General features: G+C 39.8%; 1 protein-coding gene across 5 annotated transcripts in view; it reads left to right on the forward strand.

The window, feature by feature from the left end:
* Positions 1–18987, forward strand: part of HEMG2 (Flavin containing amine oxidoreductase family) — a 96502-nt gene that overhangs the window by 46265 nt on the left and 31250 nt on the right. For all 5 annotated transcript variants that reach the window (XM_077371031.1, XM_077371030.1, XM_077371029.1 and 2 more), the window contains 6 exons: positions 1751–1787; positions 1970–2035; positions 2409–2449; positions 7094–7226; positions 17232–17417; positions 17813–17887. In XM_077371031.1, coding sequence (XP_077227146.1) covers positions 1751–1787; positions 1970–2035; positions 2409–2449; positions 7094–7226; positions 17232–17417; positions 17813–17887 — 538 coding nt within the window. The remainder of the gene's footprint in view (positions 1–1750; positions 1788–1969; positions 2036–2408; positions 2450–7093; positions 7227–17231; positions 17418–17812; positions 17888–18987) is intronic.

The following is an 18987-nucleotide window of genomic DNA, read 5'->3' on the forward strand; positions in this document are numbered from 1 at the left end:
GGAAAGCATTCAAGGAGGAAGCTAATGGGATGCGAGAGGTGCTCTTTAGGCTCACCGACAATTGGACACTCAAAGAATCGCAATCCCCTTTGCACAAGCACCCCTTATTCCTCAAGCTTTTGAAGGAAGAGCTGGCTTCCCGGCGCCTTCGGTGGGAGGAGGACAAGAAGAGGGTGATGACTAATTTAGAGGCTATGATTGCTAGGAAGAAAGCCTCAGTGATGCAGGCTCCATCGGAAAAGGAGCTTTCACTCCTATTGTTGGATGAGGAGGTCTTTTTCTCTGAAGTGACAAGCCCAATTTTGGACTTGAAGAATTATCAATCTATTCGCCTTCAGGAGGTAAGTGCTGATTTGGACTTTTGTGAGGATAGCTAGAGGTGGTTTTGACGTTGTTTTCCTTGGTCTTTGCTCGTTCAGATGGATAAGGAGGTTTTATGGGCCCTTTTGTCTCTGGCCTTACGCTGACTTGAGGTATTGTTGATATGGGAGTTAACAAAAGTAATGGGAATTGACCTGTACAAAGGACTGACTTGTTATAGAAGGATTTTTTTGGTAACATAGTAAAAGCTGCCTAGGGCATGGCAGAGGAAAATGTAAAAGGTCTTTATACTTGAAATTGTTTTGCTAAGGTTCACCTGTTTGGTTCTGGGTATGCCCAGTCCAGTCTCATTGGTAGTCCCCAGTGCTTTTCCAGTATCAATGAAATGTGTCATCTTTCAAAAAAAAAAGAGAAGAGAATGGGGAGAATTGGTGAGTTGGAGAGAACTCCCCCTCACTTATGTATTTATATAAAAAGAGAGAGGGTACAAAGACTAAATTGCCCTTAGGCATATTACACATTTCCTTCCTGACCCATTTCCCTCCTCATACTGGAACCGTCTATAAAGTTTGTGATCTTCTTGCCAGCACAGGAGACAATCTCCCTCTCTTTCTTCAGTAAAAACGTTCTGGTGCCATATGATACAATTTTCTTCTTTCATTCCTCCCTATCTTGTAATTTTTTTTTTCGAATGGTAAACCTCTATCTTGTTTCTCTGCTTTTTTCAGATGATGAGGTGTTCCTCCTCCGACCAGCATGCCGTACAACACTGTATGTGCCCAAAATTAATGTACCTGCAGTAGGAGTCCCCTGCTAGCCGCTCGGCATACTCTGGATTTGACCGACCCTCACATCTTGCCTTCCTCTTTCTAGACACACTTGCCACTCGTTCACTTCACATTCGTGTTCAGGCTTCCCTCCATGCCTGTTCATTTTAACTGATTGTAATCAATGATATGTTGGAAGCTCCTTTTCCCATTACCTCTATTGTATTGATTTCCGTGTTTTCATATGGGAAAAATTGGAGGTCATCTTCCTCCTAGATGGGCATAGGCACATAGCTACTAAATATTAACTGATGTGGAAAGAAAAGAACTTTCTACTGTACAGTCGAAGTATAAAATTGAAGCATTATAATATGGTAGTTATTAGTTCGTGGATTTTCAATTTTGTAGCTGCACTACTATTATGATGGAAAATTGGAGGTAATCATTTGGTTCAAAAGTAATGTGGACTCCTGATATTCAAATAGGTTTTTGCAGTTGATTGATCAGACCAGTTCATGAAAAATCCTTTCACTAGTAATCGTATATTGCTTGTAAATCATTAAAATACTAAGCAGTTTTCCTCATTCCTTTCGGAATGGGGAGAAGAGATCTTCCTGCATAAACTTACTCATGTGTTTTCAATTTGCTGTTTCTCTCTGCAGCGTGGGAAACTTTTTTCAGCGCCATTTTGGGAAAGAGGTGTGCTTTGCCATCGTGATAATTTGCATTATGTTGGAACATGATTCTTACTATATTCTCTTTTTGCTTGGTCTAATGGCTCCATTTGAACCATTTCAGAGTCAAAATCTTGAATACTTTACTTTACACAATTGATGGTAATTTCTATTTCCTTCCTGGTTGCTTTTTATTGATGCATAAAGGTTGTTGATTATCTCATTGACCCTTTTGTTGCGGGGACAAGTGGCGGAGATCCCGAATCGCTGTCTGTGAGTAATTTGTTCATGTCTCTCGATTGAAACTTCGACGTTCTATATTTAGAATATAAATGTGCTTGTTTAGGCATTAACTATATAACTTTCTCATACCACTTTAATAAAGAAGCTTTAAAAAAATATCAAGCCATTGATTGAACTGTTGAAAGTAGGTCATTTCGGTAGGCATACGAGCAAAGAGTTTCATTATTTACCATGTCAAGGTTAAAAGAAATATGTTTTAAATTACTCTTTTTGATACTGTTGCGGATCTTTTTCTCATTGATTCCTTTATTGTGTTCTATTCTGTCATGATGTGTAGAGTTGCTTCTTGTTTATTTTCCTTCTGGGAAGACTACCTAATCATCTTCTCATTGATTTTAAACAGATGCCCTTTGCATTCCCTGAGCTATGGCATCTAGAAAAAAGGTAAGGCCATGCAACTTGTTTACACCAATTATTCCGTGTTCCAGCCAAAAAATTCTTCCTTTGCTAGAAAGTTTCTTATTTTCATTAGGCCTAATTGGATTTTTTGATGTTATTTTATTCCAGGCTATATATTTCATTCTAGTTGAACTGTTGAACCTGTTACCAGTTTATGGTCCCTTTAATTTGGTGTTCTTGATGTTAAAAGTTGTTTTATGAGGTGTTGGAATTGTACCCCACCTATTCTATCTTTTTACCCATAGGAAATATTTTGCTGGTACTCATGTCAAGACGAACTGTCATAAGTACCCTTAATCAATCCATAGAAAGGACTCTTAAAGAAAAGGAAGCCATCGAGTGGTTGAGGATGAAATCCATTGGATGATAGGTGAGGAAATAATAACTATTAGTAGATTTAAGGGTGGATTGGATCTTCTCTATACAGAGTTACTGATCAGAGTTACTGATCTCTATGCAGTTTTTAACCATAAGTCTTGATCCATTAAGAATCATTCCATTCTTGTGTGCAAAACTAAATTGATAAGCAGGTGAGAAACATGTGAACATCGTTGGGTTTAATTTATGTAAGGGATAATTACATTTACACCCCCTCTAGTTTCTTACACATCCACTTCAACCCCTATAGTTTAAAAAGTGACAAAGACATCCCCTCTAGTTTCATTTTGTTTAAGGTTTGCCCCCATAGCTGAAGGTTTGTCCATAGATTGAAGGGTTAGGATGATCCGATGGAGCTGATTTTTTGGGCACACCCTATCTATGTCAGGACCCATCAAATGAACGCTTTGGATCATCCAAATAATGTGGGCCCATACCCGAATCCAAAGCGTTTGGTAGTGTTTGGATTCGGGTATGGGCCCACATTATTTGGATGATCCAAAGCGTTCATTTGATGGGTCCTGACATAGATAGGGTGTGCCCAAAAAATCAGTTCCATCGGATCATCATAACCCTTCAATCTATGGACGAACCTTCAGCTGAGGGGGCAAACCTTAAACAAAACGAAACTAGAGGGGATGTCTTTATCACTTTTTAAACTATAGGAGTTGAAGTGGATGTGTCAGAAACTAGAGGGGGTGTAAATGTAATTATCCCTTTATGTAATTTGGAAATGGTACATTGGAAACATGTGAACATGCAAAGGAGTTTCAAGATGAGGTGTCCCTTTGGTTTTCCTTGATTTATTGCACGTGAAACATGCATGGAATGGGAGATCATAGTCCCCCTCTTTAATGGTGTTTACACTCTTCATTTGTCTTCTTTTATAAAATGATCGGCATGAGTGTACATCATTGTCCTATCTGCTGAAATCTATTTTTTTTTTTTTTAAAAAAAAATTTATTGAAAGGGGAATGCACTATCCCTGTCATTTGCATCTCTCTTGTTCAGTAAAAAAAATCTCCATAATTATATCTTTTCAAAACAGAGAACATCCACTAAGAAAATCCACAACAAACTAACAGTGTCATGTGAAACCAACAGTAAGATAGAGGACCTCACCAGAAAAACCCAATCCTGGGAGCATTCCCCTACATGCATGATAGCCTTAAAAGCTGTTCTCAAGGGCCCTTCTTGATTAGGATGGACCTGAACTTAGAAACATTGTCTCTGATGAATTGTAGGCTCTAGATTCTTGTCAGACAAGACCTGTTTTTCGAGTTCTGATGTGGTGGGTGGGCTGTTGGACAATGAGCCGCTTGATCCTGCATAACACCTTCTTCCTCGTCATCATGATTAGTGCCTGCTTGGTATGGTTTTCCCCAAGGTTGCAACTTGGGTTGGGTTTAGAATTCATGGGTCTCTGGTCGGGTTGGTTTTCAGGTTGAAAAACCCGACCAAATCTCGGGTCGGGTCGGATTTTAAGAAAAAAACTTGAAACCTGACCCGACTCATGATAGTTCCCTGGGTAAGGAAATTCTTCTCTTTCTCTGGTTTTCCGATATGGATTCTTGAAGATCGAGTGAGAAAAATCCCAATTATTTTCTGGTTTTTCTTTGTAGGTTCTGACAGAAGCTATTGTCAAGGGATTAGGGTTTCAAGCGAAGGTTTTGCAGATCTCGGGTTTTGATCTGAGGGACACATTGGTGGGGCAATCAGTGGTTTTTGCATTCGATATTGAGGTTGGTAACATGGTTTTACCATTTAAACTTATGGAGAATGTAATTGGTAGGAATTTGTTTATTTTCCAATATTTCGGGTAGAAGAATTGGTTTTCGGCGACGGGAAAAGCTTGGCGGAGACCTTTATCGGAGGTGTGAGTTTTTCTCGTCTTGGCTCCATTTTAGCTCCCTTCCTGATGGAAATTTGGATTCAATACGAGGATGAAATGAAGCTTTCTTTGCTGGTGAGTTTCTCTTTTGTTTTGATTAGGGTTTTGTTCATGTAAGAGAAATTTTGGTGGGGGCCAGCTCGGATTAGTAGATCTTGATCCTGACGTTATGAAGCATTTTTTTAATCAAGATTGTATGTATTTAGGTCCTAGCAGATGGTCCATATCATTGATTGTAACGATCAATGATCTACTGTGATTTGGACCGTTCATCTTTTGATCATATCCATGTCATTACAATTGAATGATTCGAATCATTTATTGTTAAGATCGGGCAATCTCTGTGAAATCCCACATCGGAAAGGGAGGAAAGGTTGCTGGGCTATATATGTGGATTACTTCTTTCCCTGTGTAGACGCGTTTTCTGCGGAAAAACAATACCGGGGAGGGCTGCAACCGGACAATATCTACACAGTGGGATCGGGGCGTGGAAAAACAATGGGTCTTAGCCATGAGTGGAACCACCGAATGGTTCAACCGCACACGCGGTGTGGGCAATGGGCTATAGGGCGCATAGTGGCGCTTTTTTAGGCGCACTTTGGCGCTTTATTGACGCATAGCGATTGGAGCCTTTCATTTTCCTTATTATAATAGTCCCACATCGGAAGCGGAGAGAGAAAGTTCTTGGGTTATATGTGTAGACTCCCATTCCCTGTGTAGACTCGTTTTAAAACCGGCGAGGGCTGCGGCCTAGAACCGGACAATATCTACACGGTTGGTCGGGGCGTTACAAATATGGTATCAGAGCCGTACCTCTAGTACGATGTGCAAACGAGGATGTTGGGCCCTTTAAGGGGGGTGGATTATAATAGTCCCACATCGGAAGCGGAGAGAGAAAGTTCCTGGGTTATATGTGTAGACCCCCATTCACTGTGTAGACGCGTTTTAAAACCGGGGAGGGCTGCAGCCTAGAACCGGACAATATCTACACGGTTGGTCGGGGCGTTACAATCTACCTTATTGATTAAGAGTTAATACCATTGCCTAATGGGCCCCACTTTGGATTTATCTAGCTTGCAGTGATCTGCTGATCATAACCATCAGGTTAGGAGAGCCTACAAAGTTTGACAATCATGAATTTTTTTTTCTAAGATTTGCCAACCCTGTTTTGGGTAAAAATATTTCATATTGAAAAACCTGACCCAACCTGAAAAACTATCTCGGGTAGGGTCAGACACATGAATCTCTGGTTTTCCAATAAAAAAGCCAAGCCAACCCTACCCGATATAATTTCTAGGGTAGGGTAGGGTTCTTGAAAACCTCATCTGCCTGACCTCAGTTACAATCCTAGTTTTCACCTTGTGCACAAAAAACCTATCAGATTCTATATGTATCTATGCATGGGTGACTACTATTAAAGTGATTCCTATTTTGGTATCATGTGAAGGAGGAATTGTGACCTAGTGACTGGGTGTTGTCCAATTCAAGGTAAGCATTGTTGCCTCTGTGGAGGTTTTATGAAGTTATGCATGCCATAGACAATGTAAAACACATATACATGGAATCTAGAAAAGTGTAGAGCCTTCATGCTGTTCATGTGGCCTGAATATTGCCTTTATGGTGTTTGGGTTGCTTGAAAAGTGCCTCCTTAATGTGTGTAGGCTTGAGTGATCCTCTTGCTGTCTTTGTGTACAGTAGTTAGTGTGCTCTGCTAATTCATGACTATGCTGTCTCCATGTGTTGTAGCTAGTGTGCTGATTTGTGGTTGTGTTGTTATCTTGTGGAGCACCTAATGTGTTGCCCTAATTTTTTATTGTGCTGCCCTGATTTGTGATTATGCTGCCTTTGTGTGGAATATCTAATGTGCTAACGGCTAACCTAATTTGTGATTGTGTTGCCTTTTTGTGGAGTAGCTAGTATGCTGTCCTAATTTGTGATTGTAGTAGGCAAGTGTTACCGGCAGTAGCAAATCTGGCATGTTTTGATGCTCTAGCCGTAATACCTTCCCAGTAATTAATATTGGATTCCTACACGTGGCTAGGTACACAGATTAAGATGCTCTCTAAAACCATTTTGGTGAAGAGAGCTTCATTTTGGTAGCCAATGACAGACAAATCACTTTTATGTAATTTACCTGGCAAATAATGGCCCTTATGTTGCACAATTCTGCATGTGTTTGCACAATTCGATCAAATGTTTAATTTTAAAAAAATAGAAATAGTTTATCAACTGCAAAGTTATTGTCACAAACAAATATTAATCTTGTAAAATGTTTACAGCTCAGAGTTTTGTTATATATAAATTGCTTTGGACTTGTTCACTTTCCTACTTGATTGAATGTGTTATGGATTTACATTCAGGTTTGGTTCAGTCATAGTGGGGGCTATTAGATCTAAATTATCTGGTAAAAAAGAAGAAAAAGAAGAAAAGAAAGGTTATTCGGGAAGGAGGAACCGTCAACGGGGTTCATTTTCATTTCAGGGAGGTATGCAGGTAAGCCTTCTTACGAGCGAAGAAACTTTTTTTCATGTCAAGAGATTTTCATGTATCTCGTATCTTCTAGCCATCTTAACATTTGGCACATCTTTGGCTCAGGTGTTGTCAATCCCCATCGAAGTTTTTTGTTTCATGCTTCTGCCATTATCTCAGAATGTATGGCAAAATAAGCTCACGGTTCTTTCTTTCCTACTTGGGTATGTTGATGGGGGCGATTAGTTTTCTGGGAAGAGAAAGAGAGTAAAAGGAAATGAAGGGAACAAGAAAGGAATCAAGATCAAGAAACAAATCAAGATCCATAAGGCAATCAAGATCAAGATCAAGAAAGGGGAAAGATTCCAATAGAAGGGGAGCGGTTTATAAACCCAACCGGAAAGGATGAAGAAAGAAAAGGAGAAAATGGCAGAAAAGAGAAATGAGACTATAAAGAAAGAGAAGAGATGAAAGAGGGGAGTGGGAGAAAGGATGTAAGAAGTGAGGAAGATGGGAAGAGTGATGGTAGAAGCTAGGATGAAGAAGATGAATAAAAGAAAGAAAGATAAGAGTTTAGGGGACATAAACTGACCTAATATGAAGCATCATACTACAGAAAATGCATCACCCAATCAACATAAGAAATCATCAATTTTCATTCACATTCAATTGTTTTCAAGGCCAAAAGGCTTTTCATATTTATAGGCTATGCAAGCCCTACAAAATTTGGAAAAAAAATGATTCCTAATACTTGTTGCCAATCAACTCCTAGTCTAATTACTACTCCTATTGGACTCAAACTAGTTACTCTCTATTGAAATAAAACTATTACATAGACTATCCATACTATACGTAAACTTGGACTCTTCAAACCTATCAGGACTCCAAACTCACCATGGAAACTAACCCTCTTCAAGTCCCACAAATACAAAGATGTGCTTCGATGTACTCCTTGTACTTTGATAACTTAAGTAAAAACCCTCTTCTTCCATTTCCTTAGATTTGTAGGCACCCGTTCATGCTCTCTTGATTAAATAATAGAAATTCGGTAGGTATCTAAACCCTATGATTAGTAACTCTGTTGAGCACAGATCGACATAAGTGTCATCTTGGAACTCCACATCTTCTCTTGTCGCAGAGTATCATTTTTTCCTAGGATCATATTTAGATAGTATTTATGTGCTAACTTTTGACAGAACCAACTCTGAAGCATTATGGCAGCTTTTAGAATTCCTAAGTTACTTAAGCGAATCGCATACTGTTGTAATTGTCATTGGATCGCCAGTGCGACTTTTGTTCATTGCTTCAAGACGAGTGATTGTCGTGCCTCTTGTATGCTTGTTTTGCCATATAAATCGACCAATTCTTCCGGATCCTTGGCTAGCAGATAGTTTCATCATATGAGCTTTGGCTGTCTCCTCTTGATTCATTCTAGCTCAAATTATTTTAAATTCCTAAGAAGTCATCAGTTCTAAATTTTCTGAAAATTGATCCATCATATCATTCTAACGAATAATAGGTGGGTTTCTCATTATGCGTTGCTTCTTATTCAATGTTAGCCACCACTCTAAAGCACACATCACTGAAGTTATCTTGGTAATGTAAATCATTTGCTCATCCCAGGGGTTATGCTGCTGTAAATTCATCTCCAATGCTTCTACCCTGTTAATATTATCTAATCTCCATGAAGAAGAAGAAGAAGAGATGAGGGAGAAAGGGAGAGAGCTTGTCCATAAACGTCTCACATAATATATATATATACATATAAGTGTGTATACATGAAAGACCATAATACCTTCTAAAACTCCCCCTCAAGCTGGAGTGTATATATCATACAAGCCCAAATTGTTACAAATATCTCCCAATTTAGACTTCCCCAATGGTTTAGTAAACACATCTGCCAATTGATCTCCAGATCGAGTGAAAGTGGTACTAATCTCTCCACTTTGAAACATCTCACGTACAAGTGATAGTCTACTTTAATTTGCTTCGTCCTCTCATAAAACCCCAGATTGGAAGCGATATGAAGTGCTGCTCTATTGTCACAATGCAAAGATGCTGGAGATGAAGAAGGAATACCAATCACCATCAGAAGTACACTCAGCTAGATAACTCTCCACATGTATGAGCCATAGCTCGATACTCAGCCTCATCACTACATCTGATCTAGCCACTATATCTTATTTCTTACTACGCCAAGACAAGATTTCCTCCCATAAAGATACAATAACTTGTAGTTGATCTCCTATAACTTGTAGTCGATCTCCTATCTGCTGGAAATCCTGCCCAATTTGCATTAGTAAACCCCTTTATCCGGAGGTGATTATGCTTTCTGAATAACAAGCCTCCTCCAGGAGCACCTTTCAAATACTTCACTATTTGTAGGACGGCTCCCCAATGCAAAGTACGACAACTCATAAACTGACTAACTACTCCCACTGCATATGATATGTTGGGGCGAGTCACAATCAAGTGAATCAATTTACCCACCAGCCTCCTATACCTACCAGGGTCAACAACTCCCCTTGATCATGAAGAAGCTTTACGTTGAGATCCATAGAAACCTCAGTTGGCTTTGTTCCTAACGAGCCCATCTCCTCTAATATATCAAGAACGTACTCCTCTGTGACAAGGAAAGAACACCACGGGTGTATGTCGCTTCTATACCCAGAAAGTACCGAAGGCGTCCCAAGTCTTTTGTAAAAAACTCCGTCTGAAGAAACCTCTTAAGTTGGCTTGACTCGTCATCCCCAGTAATCACAATTTCATCCACATACACAGTAAAAAAGATATAGCCATCACCAGAATGAACACTAAATACAGAGGTAAAAATATGATTATGATTTCATTTATTTTTTTAATTTCGACCGAAATGTCTAAAATTTCGGTGCCAATTTCGGCAATTTCGGTTTAGATTCCAGCTATTTCGGTGGAAATTTCATAAATTTCGTTGGAAATTATAATATTTCGGTGTACATTTTTAAAATTTTGGCGACATTTCAGCGGAATTTCCGAATATCGGTGAAATTTTGGCGAAATCTTGTAAAGAAACGACTTCATGTGAATTTCATTTCGGTTTGTGCCGAAACGAAATGTTTCGGCCGAAATTTAAAACCATGCTTCTTCCTAGCCCTGTTGAGTCCCCTGTTGCTTCTCGGACTCGTTCACATTCCTCTGCCCACCCTATCTCCCATTTTGTTTCATATGATCGTGTTTGTCCCTCTCATATGAGTTTTCTTTCCTCTTCATCATCAACTGCTCTCCTTAAATTTGTTGAAGAGGCACTAGCTCATCTAGGTTGGCGTTCTACCGTGAAGGCTGAAATGGAGGTACTCTATTCTAATCATACATGGGATTTGGTTACGTTGCCTAAGGGTGCCCAAGCAATTGGTTGTTGTTAGGTATTCTCTGTGAAATATCTACCAGATGGGTACAGTGGATCGGTTGAAAGCCCGTTTGGTGCGTAACTCAGAGCTTTGGTGTGGACTATACATAGACCTTTTCTCCTGTCGCCAAGTTTCCATCAATTCGTGTGCTTATCTCCTTGGTCGTTAATCAAGCTTGGCATCTCTATCAATTGGATGTTAAGAACGCCTTCCTACATGGTGACCTCTTTGAAGAGGTGTATATGGACAAAACCCATGGGTTTGTTGCTTAGGGGGAGATTCATTCTCTATACCGTCTTCGGAAGGCGCTATATGGACTGAAGCAGTCCCCACGAGCTTGGTTTGGCAAATTCAGCAAGGTTGGTAGGCAGTTTGGTACCAGATAGTGTGCAATTTATCGTACATTCCAAGCTTGTTACAAGCATCCTTTAACCTAGCTGGCCCTAATGGTTTAGTGAATACATCGGCAAACTGATCTACTAATCGAGTGAACATAGTGCATATCTCCCCTTTTTGAATTCTCTGACGAATGAAGTGGCAGTCTACCTCAATGTGTTTGGTTCTTTCATGAAAGACGAGGTTAGTGGCAATATAAATCGCAGACTTGTTATCACAATAAAATTTTGCTAGATCTGAAGATGGAAGACTAATCTCGGATAGAAGAGAGCGTAACCAAATCAATTCCCCACTGGTATATGACATAGCCCTATACTCTGCTTCTGCACTGGATTTGGACACGATATCTTGCTTCTTGCTTCTCCAAGACACCATGTTAGCTCCAACGAAGGTACAATAACCGGTTGTAGATCTCCTGTTTGCTAGAGATCCTGCCCAATCTGCATCAGTAAACCTTTCAATTCTTTCATGACCATTTCTCTTGAAGCACAGTCTTTTTCCTGGATTACCCTTCAAGTACCTGATGATCTGAGTGACTGCTGCCCAGACGTGCGAGGTGAATTCATAAATTGAGTAACAACTCCCACAGCATATGAGATATCAGGACGAGTAACTGTCAAATAAATTAGCTTCCCAACAAGTCTCCTGTATCTTCCTGGATTATCCATCATATCTCCCCGATCTGGAAGGAGTTTGACATTAGGATCCATAGGTGTGGATGCAGGTTTTACTCCCATAGAGCCCGTTTCCTCCAATATTTCGAAAGTATACTTTCTTTGTGACAGAGAAAGCCCATAACGAGAACGCGCTACCTCGATGCCAAGAAAATATCTGAGGAATCCCAAATCTTGGTAGAAAATTCTCCCTGGAGGAAACCCTTTAATCTCCTTATACCAACCTGGTCATTTCCTGTGATGACAATGTCATTCACCTACACTATCAAGAAGATGTACCCTGCAGTGGACTGATAGCTGAAAACCGAGTGATCAACTGCGCACTGTTTCATGCCAAATCATAGAATTGCATCACTGAACCTCCCAAACCATGCCCTTGGAGATTGCTTCAGCCCATAAATTGCTTTCTGAAGGTGACAAACAGAGGAACCCATCTCCCCCTGAGCAACATACCCAGGAGGTTATTCCATATATACCTCCTCCACCAGATCACCATGAAGGAAAACATTCTTCACATCTAATTGATATAATGGCCAACCACGATTCACGACAATTGAGATGATAACACGCACGGAAGGTATCTTAGCCACAGGGGAGAATGTTTCTTGATAATCGACTCCAAATGTCTGAGTATACCCTTTGACCAATAGACGTGCTTTGAGGCGCTCAATGGTCCCATCTGGAAGGTATTTGATAGAAAATACCCATCGACATCCAACAGGCTGTGCTCTATAAGGGAGAGGAACAAGCTGCCACGTTTTATTAGAATTGAGTGCAGCCATCTTGGCATCCATCGCAGCCCGCGCCAACCAGGATGGGCAAGAGCATCTGAAACTGTCTTAGGCAAAGAAACAGAAGAAACACTCGAAACAAATGAACGAAATGAAGGTGAGAGATGCTCATAAGAAACAAAATGAGATATTGGATGTGCAGTAGTACGAGATCGAGTGCGCGAAGCAATAGGTGAATCAGATGTAGGAGGAGGAGTACTTGAGGTAGATGTACCCGACTGAGGACGGCGATCAGTGGATTGAGATGATGGCTGGCCTGGAGGAAAAGCAGTCAAGCGTGGTCTTCGAGTGTACACTTTATGGACAGGTTTTGAAACCTCCTCTCTAGTCTCCATATCAGTTGTTGCTGAAGGCGTCACTATAAGTGGCTGGACAGGACTTGAGGACAGCGGGACAATCAAAGTCGGTTCCTCAATCGGACTCAGAGAAGGAGGAAAATTAGAAGTATCCTAAAAAAATGTCACATCTGCAGAGATAAATGTCTTCCGCAAGGGAGGACTATGACACTTGTATCCTTTTGAGTACGAGAGTAACCCAAAAACCAGTTTATCATGATTGGAACCGAAGTTGTGGATGAAACATGTACTGCCAAAGACACGAGGTAGCAAGGGAAAAAGATCACCTAAAGGATAGAGAACAGAGAATGGTGTACTACCAGACAGGATAGAAGAAGGAAGACGATTCACGAGAAAACAAGCCGTAAGAGCTGCATCTCCCCAATAAATCTTAGGAACTCTCATCTGAAACATGAGTGTACGAGTAATATCTAATAAGTACCTTAACTTTCTCTCAACAACACCATTATGTTGCGAAGTGTAAGCACATGAAGATTGATGTATAATGCCTCTCGTGAAGCAAGAAAATGACTAAATCCATTACTTGTAGAAAAATACTCTTTCGCATTATCAGTTTGAAAATAAGAAATGGAACACTTAAACTGATTTTCAATTTCAAAGTAAAATAATTGAAATGCATTGAATACTTCAGATTTATTTTTCAACAAAAATAACCATGTAGTACGAGAATAATCATCAACGAAGTTAACAAAGTAGCAAAAGCCATATAAAGAAGTAGTCCGTGCAGGGCCCCAAACATCTGAATGAACAAGCTCAAATGGACGCTACGATCTACGACTACCACGCGAAGGGAAGGACACACGATGGTGTTTTCCCAACTCACAAGACTCACATGACAAGGACTCAACAGAACTAGTAATAAAAGGAGATTTGCGAAACTTCTCTGCAGGAGGGTGACCCAACCTTACGGCCCAATCCAATCCTCGTCCCAGTCTTCAGGTCCTGAAATGTACAATAAGATGGAAAGAAGGAAACAGAACAATTTAGAGATTTGGTTAATTGGCAAACATATAACAAAGTGACAGGAAATGAAGAAACATGCAAGACGGAAGATAAATGAATACCATTAGAGATGGATACCATACCCGCCCAGAGACAGGGGATTGGGTTCCATCTGCTAATGTAACAGTAGGTGGGAGGCTAGAGACATCTGATTGGAAAGACAAAAGAATATGAGAGTTACCAGTCATGTGATGAGAGGCCCCTGAATCAATGAGCCATGATCCAGAGGTAGAACTAGAAAGAAAACAATACGAGCTACCTGGTTGAGCGAATGTGGCCAGAGGCTGCTTGCCTTTATCACGGATACATAGAAGTTCCTCATAGTCAACACGATTAACAACCATAGTCACTGGAAGACGATGCAGCAGGAGCAGGGTGGGGAGGATGGATGTCATTAGAAGCAGCTACCAAAGCAGTAGAATTACGCCAGCGACGGAGCTCTGGATGTAGATCGTAACAATAGTCAATATTGTGGCCATCCATATGACAATGGGTAAACAACGAGACCCACGACCACGACCTCCCCCTAAATCACGACCACGACCACGACCAACACTATCATAGCCACGGCCCCGACCATCACGACCACGACCAAACCTACCAGAACCACGTCCTTGATCAGCACTAGTGTAAGTAGCAAGTGCAGACCCATCAATATGCGGAGCACTGATCGGAGTAGCCCTCATACGCTGTACACGAGAGAATGTGTCAGCAAGAGACGGAAGAGAGCCAGAGCCGACAATCTGTTGGCGTAGCTGAAGATAGTCTGGGCCCAGAGAGTCAAGATAGCGAACAACACGTAAATCCTCTTGACACTTGGCAAGGACGACAGGATCAACTGTGGACGGCATAAGTAGGTCAAGCTGCTAACAAAGAGCCACATACGAACTATAATGATTTGCATTGGTCATCTCCCCACGATTGAAAACAAGCCAGTCTGAGAAAAGATCACACATCCGTGTGACGTTATCTGCGCCAGAGTACAAAGTTGCCGCATGATCCCAAACCTCCTTAGAGGAATCAAGATACATGATATTGGTAGCCACCTGGGGTTCCATAACACTTCACAAAAAGGAACGAATCACAGCATTCTCCTGTTCCCATCTCGCAAAGGAGGGATCTTTGGTGGCGGGGGAGGCGCTCTCAATAAAGCAAACTTTACCCCGACCAAGGAGATATGTACGAACTGCCCTCCGCCAAGGAGAATAATTTTGCCCATTAAGCTTTATGGAGGTCATCTGAAGAGGCGCCTCCACAGAAGTATAAGAAGTAATAGATGAATGGGATGAATGGGGGGGATTGGCCTCATCACCAGTAGGCTGCGATGATGAATCTTCTGAAGCCATAAGAACTACTAAGTACTAACTACAACAATCTGCAATTGTAATAATAATGGCGAGAACCTCCTATCAACAAATACCACCAACAAGGGAACAACTTGTAAACATCGGCCAACCACCAATCGCCAATCACCAAATCCGACCAATAAAGCACTGGAAGTACACCTAGAGCAGCACGATGTCTCGAGGGACATACCCAAACAACCCAAAATCAACAAGGACCAAACAAATGCTACCAACAATTCCACCACCAAGTACAGAGAACAACAAGAAGCACCACTAACCATCAACCAACAAGTATCAATAAACCATCACGGATAGACATCAATAAGGCCACCAATAATCATCTGTTCCAATAAGCATCAACACCAACACCATAATCATCACTCCAACGACAAATCCACAGCAACAACTGATCACAATCAAATCACAAACAAATCACCAACAACCGTACCCACATATGCTTTTTATATCATGAGTACCACATATGCTTTTTATATCATAAGTCTGAAGTAGACTAAAGGCAGTTTAGGGACTGATTTGGAGAGAAGAATGGATTAGGGATATTGTTTAAAGGTTCAAAGTAGGGTTAATGATGGGACAACACCTTAGGGTAGACAGGGTGGGAAAAAAAATGAAGTAGGGTTGGAAAGAATCGGGTGCAAGTGATATTCGAGGAGAGAAGGGGGTGCGAGTGATATTGGAGAACAGATAAGGGGGTGCGAGTGATGTTGGAGGAGAGATAGTGGGGTGCGAGTGACGTAGGGTTGGAAATAGGAGGGGTGCAAGTGGATTAGGGTTAGGATTAGAATGGATTAGGGTTAGGTTTAGGTTTAGGGTTGATTCCTTGAAGGGTGAGTGATCCAATCTTCAACCTTGGTGCTTTGATACCATGTTTGATGGTTACATGGTGTTGTGAGAAGAAGAAATCAATCAGAAAAAAATATAAAAGACACAGAGAGAGAGAGAGAGGCGTGAAGAGAAGAGACTATCGTGAGAAGTCTCTCTCACCCCACACGATAATATATATATATATATATATATATATATATATATATATATATATATATATATGTGTGTGTGTGTGTGTGTGTGTGTGTGTGTGTGTGTGTGTGTGTGTGTGTGTGTGTGTGTGCACAAATGACAAGAATACCCTTTTTGGTGGTGCATCTAACAATTACAAATGACCAAAATTCCCTTATCAGTTAAGATTTTCGTAATAAACATATGTGCCCCATTTAGTCACCTAAAATTTAGAGAAATCAAGTGATATCAGAGGGGAAAGACAATGGTACCCCTTCTATAACTTAGGGGACTTAAAAAGACACCTGCATGACTTAAATTTAGAATATGGGCCCTAGAATGGTCACCATCATACGCTGATCATATAGCCACAATGCATAGTATTGCATATGCCTGATTGTGGTTTTCCATCATACATAGCTTCTAATTATTTGGTGTCATTAATACATTAGTTTCAAATTGGAGATGCACACTAGCATACTTCCTCTGCATATATTGTGATCATTAATCTGACCTGTGACAAAAGAATCTGATGACAAGGTGTTAGAACCGGCATTAGTGAATCGAATATATAATGCAGTAGTCATGTAGCTGCCCTTAATGAATACAATAAAAATCTCTTAATGTGGTCTGGAATACATGTAAAATAAAACTAACTACGAAATCCAACAGTCCTGCTTGGAGTGGGTTGGGGATTGCTCCGGCCGACCTATTTGATGTACGAATTTCAATCCATAGCTGGCCTTAGCCCTATCATCTGAAGAATTCCTGCTAGAGAAACAATAGATCAGAGTCTTTTTGATAAGACGGTATTCTCATCAATATAACCTATTCACTTTCTATATCCCCCAAGTATGGAGACACAATTTGCAGAAAGAGTTGTCTACCATTTGGTTGGCTTAATATGTTACTTGACATTAGGTTGTAAACGTAGCCTAAGGTTGCTTATACTTCCATTTCCAGTGTGTTTATCTGGTTGTGATTTACAAAGATTCTTGCTAAATATATCCTTTTTTCATGTATGCTGGTTTCATAATTTTTGAAATCTCTGCTCTTTGCAGACACTCATTGACATATTATGCAAAGAGCTAGGCAATGATAATTTGAAACTGAAGTCCAAGGTTCTTTCATTATCTTATAACCATGATGGAAATTTGCTTAACAATTGGTCCATTTCTTTCACCACAAGCCATCCCAAGCGGAAGGACCTCTCTCTCGATCAATATTTTGATGCAGTCATAATGACGGTATGTAAAACCTGTTGTATAAATCAATTCAATTAATATATATTGCTTCTCTTTTCAGTCTTTTGAAATAGTGGAATGGTTTATATTTTAAGATTTTGAGATAGTATGGTGATTTAGGTTTAGATCCATTAAATTTGATCTGAAAAAGTGATACTAAATAAGGCTCAGTTAGAATTGCACATTTTACTTGCTACTTCGATCTTGGTTGTTTGTAAAAGTGGTACTAAATAAGGCTCGAGTTAGAATTGCACATTTGGCTTGTTACTTTAATCTTTGTTCTTTGTATAACCAACTTATTCTTGCATTTATATTTCAACATCTACTTGTGGAAATTATATCATTGTTGATTTATATGACGTTTGTGTATTTATAATTTTATTTACTTTTTTTTTCAGGCACCACTTTGTGATGCTAAGGAAATAAAAATTACAAAAAGAGGAAATCCTTTTGTCCTTGATTTTCTTCCAAAGGTATGTATTGTAGTATCTTAAATGCAACAATTATTCCACATGCTTCTTAGTGGTGTTGCTTTTCTTTCTTATTTTGTGAAACCTATTCTTATTGTGGTTTCTTTTAATTGCCCAAGTTTAGTTTTCCTTTTGGTATTCTAGTTTGGAGTTGAGGTTGTAGTATGTCGTGACTACTTGTATAAGAGACCAAATAATTTATAGTTGGAGAAACTAGTGTATGAGAAATTCTTTCCTTCATTGCCAAGCCAATAATGAAATTCTTTCCTTCATTGAAGGCAGTAGAAATTGTTTCATTTGCCATTAATCTATCATACAATAACGTCAGACAATTTTTCATGTAACACTCAAGTTATCATGAAATAGGGAGAACTGTAATAAAGTGATGCAAGAATCAATAGTATGTTTCATTGACGCTGTTGGGTCGATTTAGTGCCCCTCGCCGGTACTTTAAATTTACAAAATTTCTGTCTGTCATTTGGTGCGGTACTTGGAATTTTTAGAAAATATAATGGTTTCTTACGTCATATTGGATAGGGCCCACTATACCAAGTGTTTAAATCGATTTAAGTGACTTATACTGTCACGACAAATAGGTCCATCACTAATGGCATTCATTTAATTAAGTGTAGTGGCTTAATATGGATAAAAGAAGTTTATAGGATTGAGAGAACAAACACATGCACAGTTATCTCTTCTCTCTTCTCCTTCTCATATTTATTCTTTTCTATTTTTTTAAATTTCTGGTTCTCTTAGTTTTTTTAACATGGTATCAAAGAAGGTTCTTATCTAAATCTATATAAGAACCCTAAGTTGTAAAATCCGTTTCGTTTTGGCGACCGAAACGGTACGCTTCGGTGTCTCAGCTGTTTCGTTCCGCGTTTCGGTCGAAATTTTTCGTTCCGCTTTCCGGAGGGAATTTGTTTTTAAAAAAAAGTTAAAAATATGGAAAAAATCCAAAAAAATCAGAAATTGTTAGAAAATTATAAGAAACAATTAAGTGAACCAAATATGTAAAAAGACATCAATTTTATTCCTTAAAAAAGTTCAAGCAGACTCACAAGTGTCAATGAAGTTTGTAAGAGAAGGGTGAAAGAGAAGAG

This window comes from Tasmannia lanceolata, unplaced genomic scaffold (genome assembly GCF_043159265.1).
Source record: "Tasmannia lanceolata isolate RefF3 unplaced genomic scaffold, GAP_Taslan_0.1 ptg000037l, whole genome shotgun sequence".
NCBI lineage: Eukaryota > Viridiplantae > Streptophyta > Magnoliopsida > Canellales > Winteraceae > Tasmannia > Tasmannia lanceolata.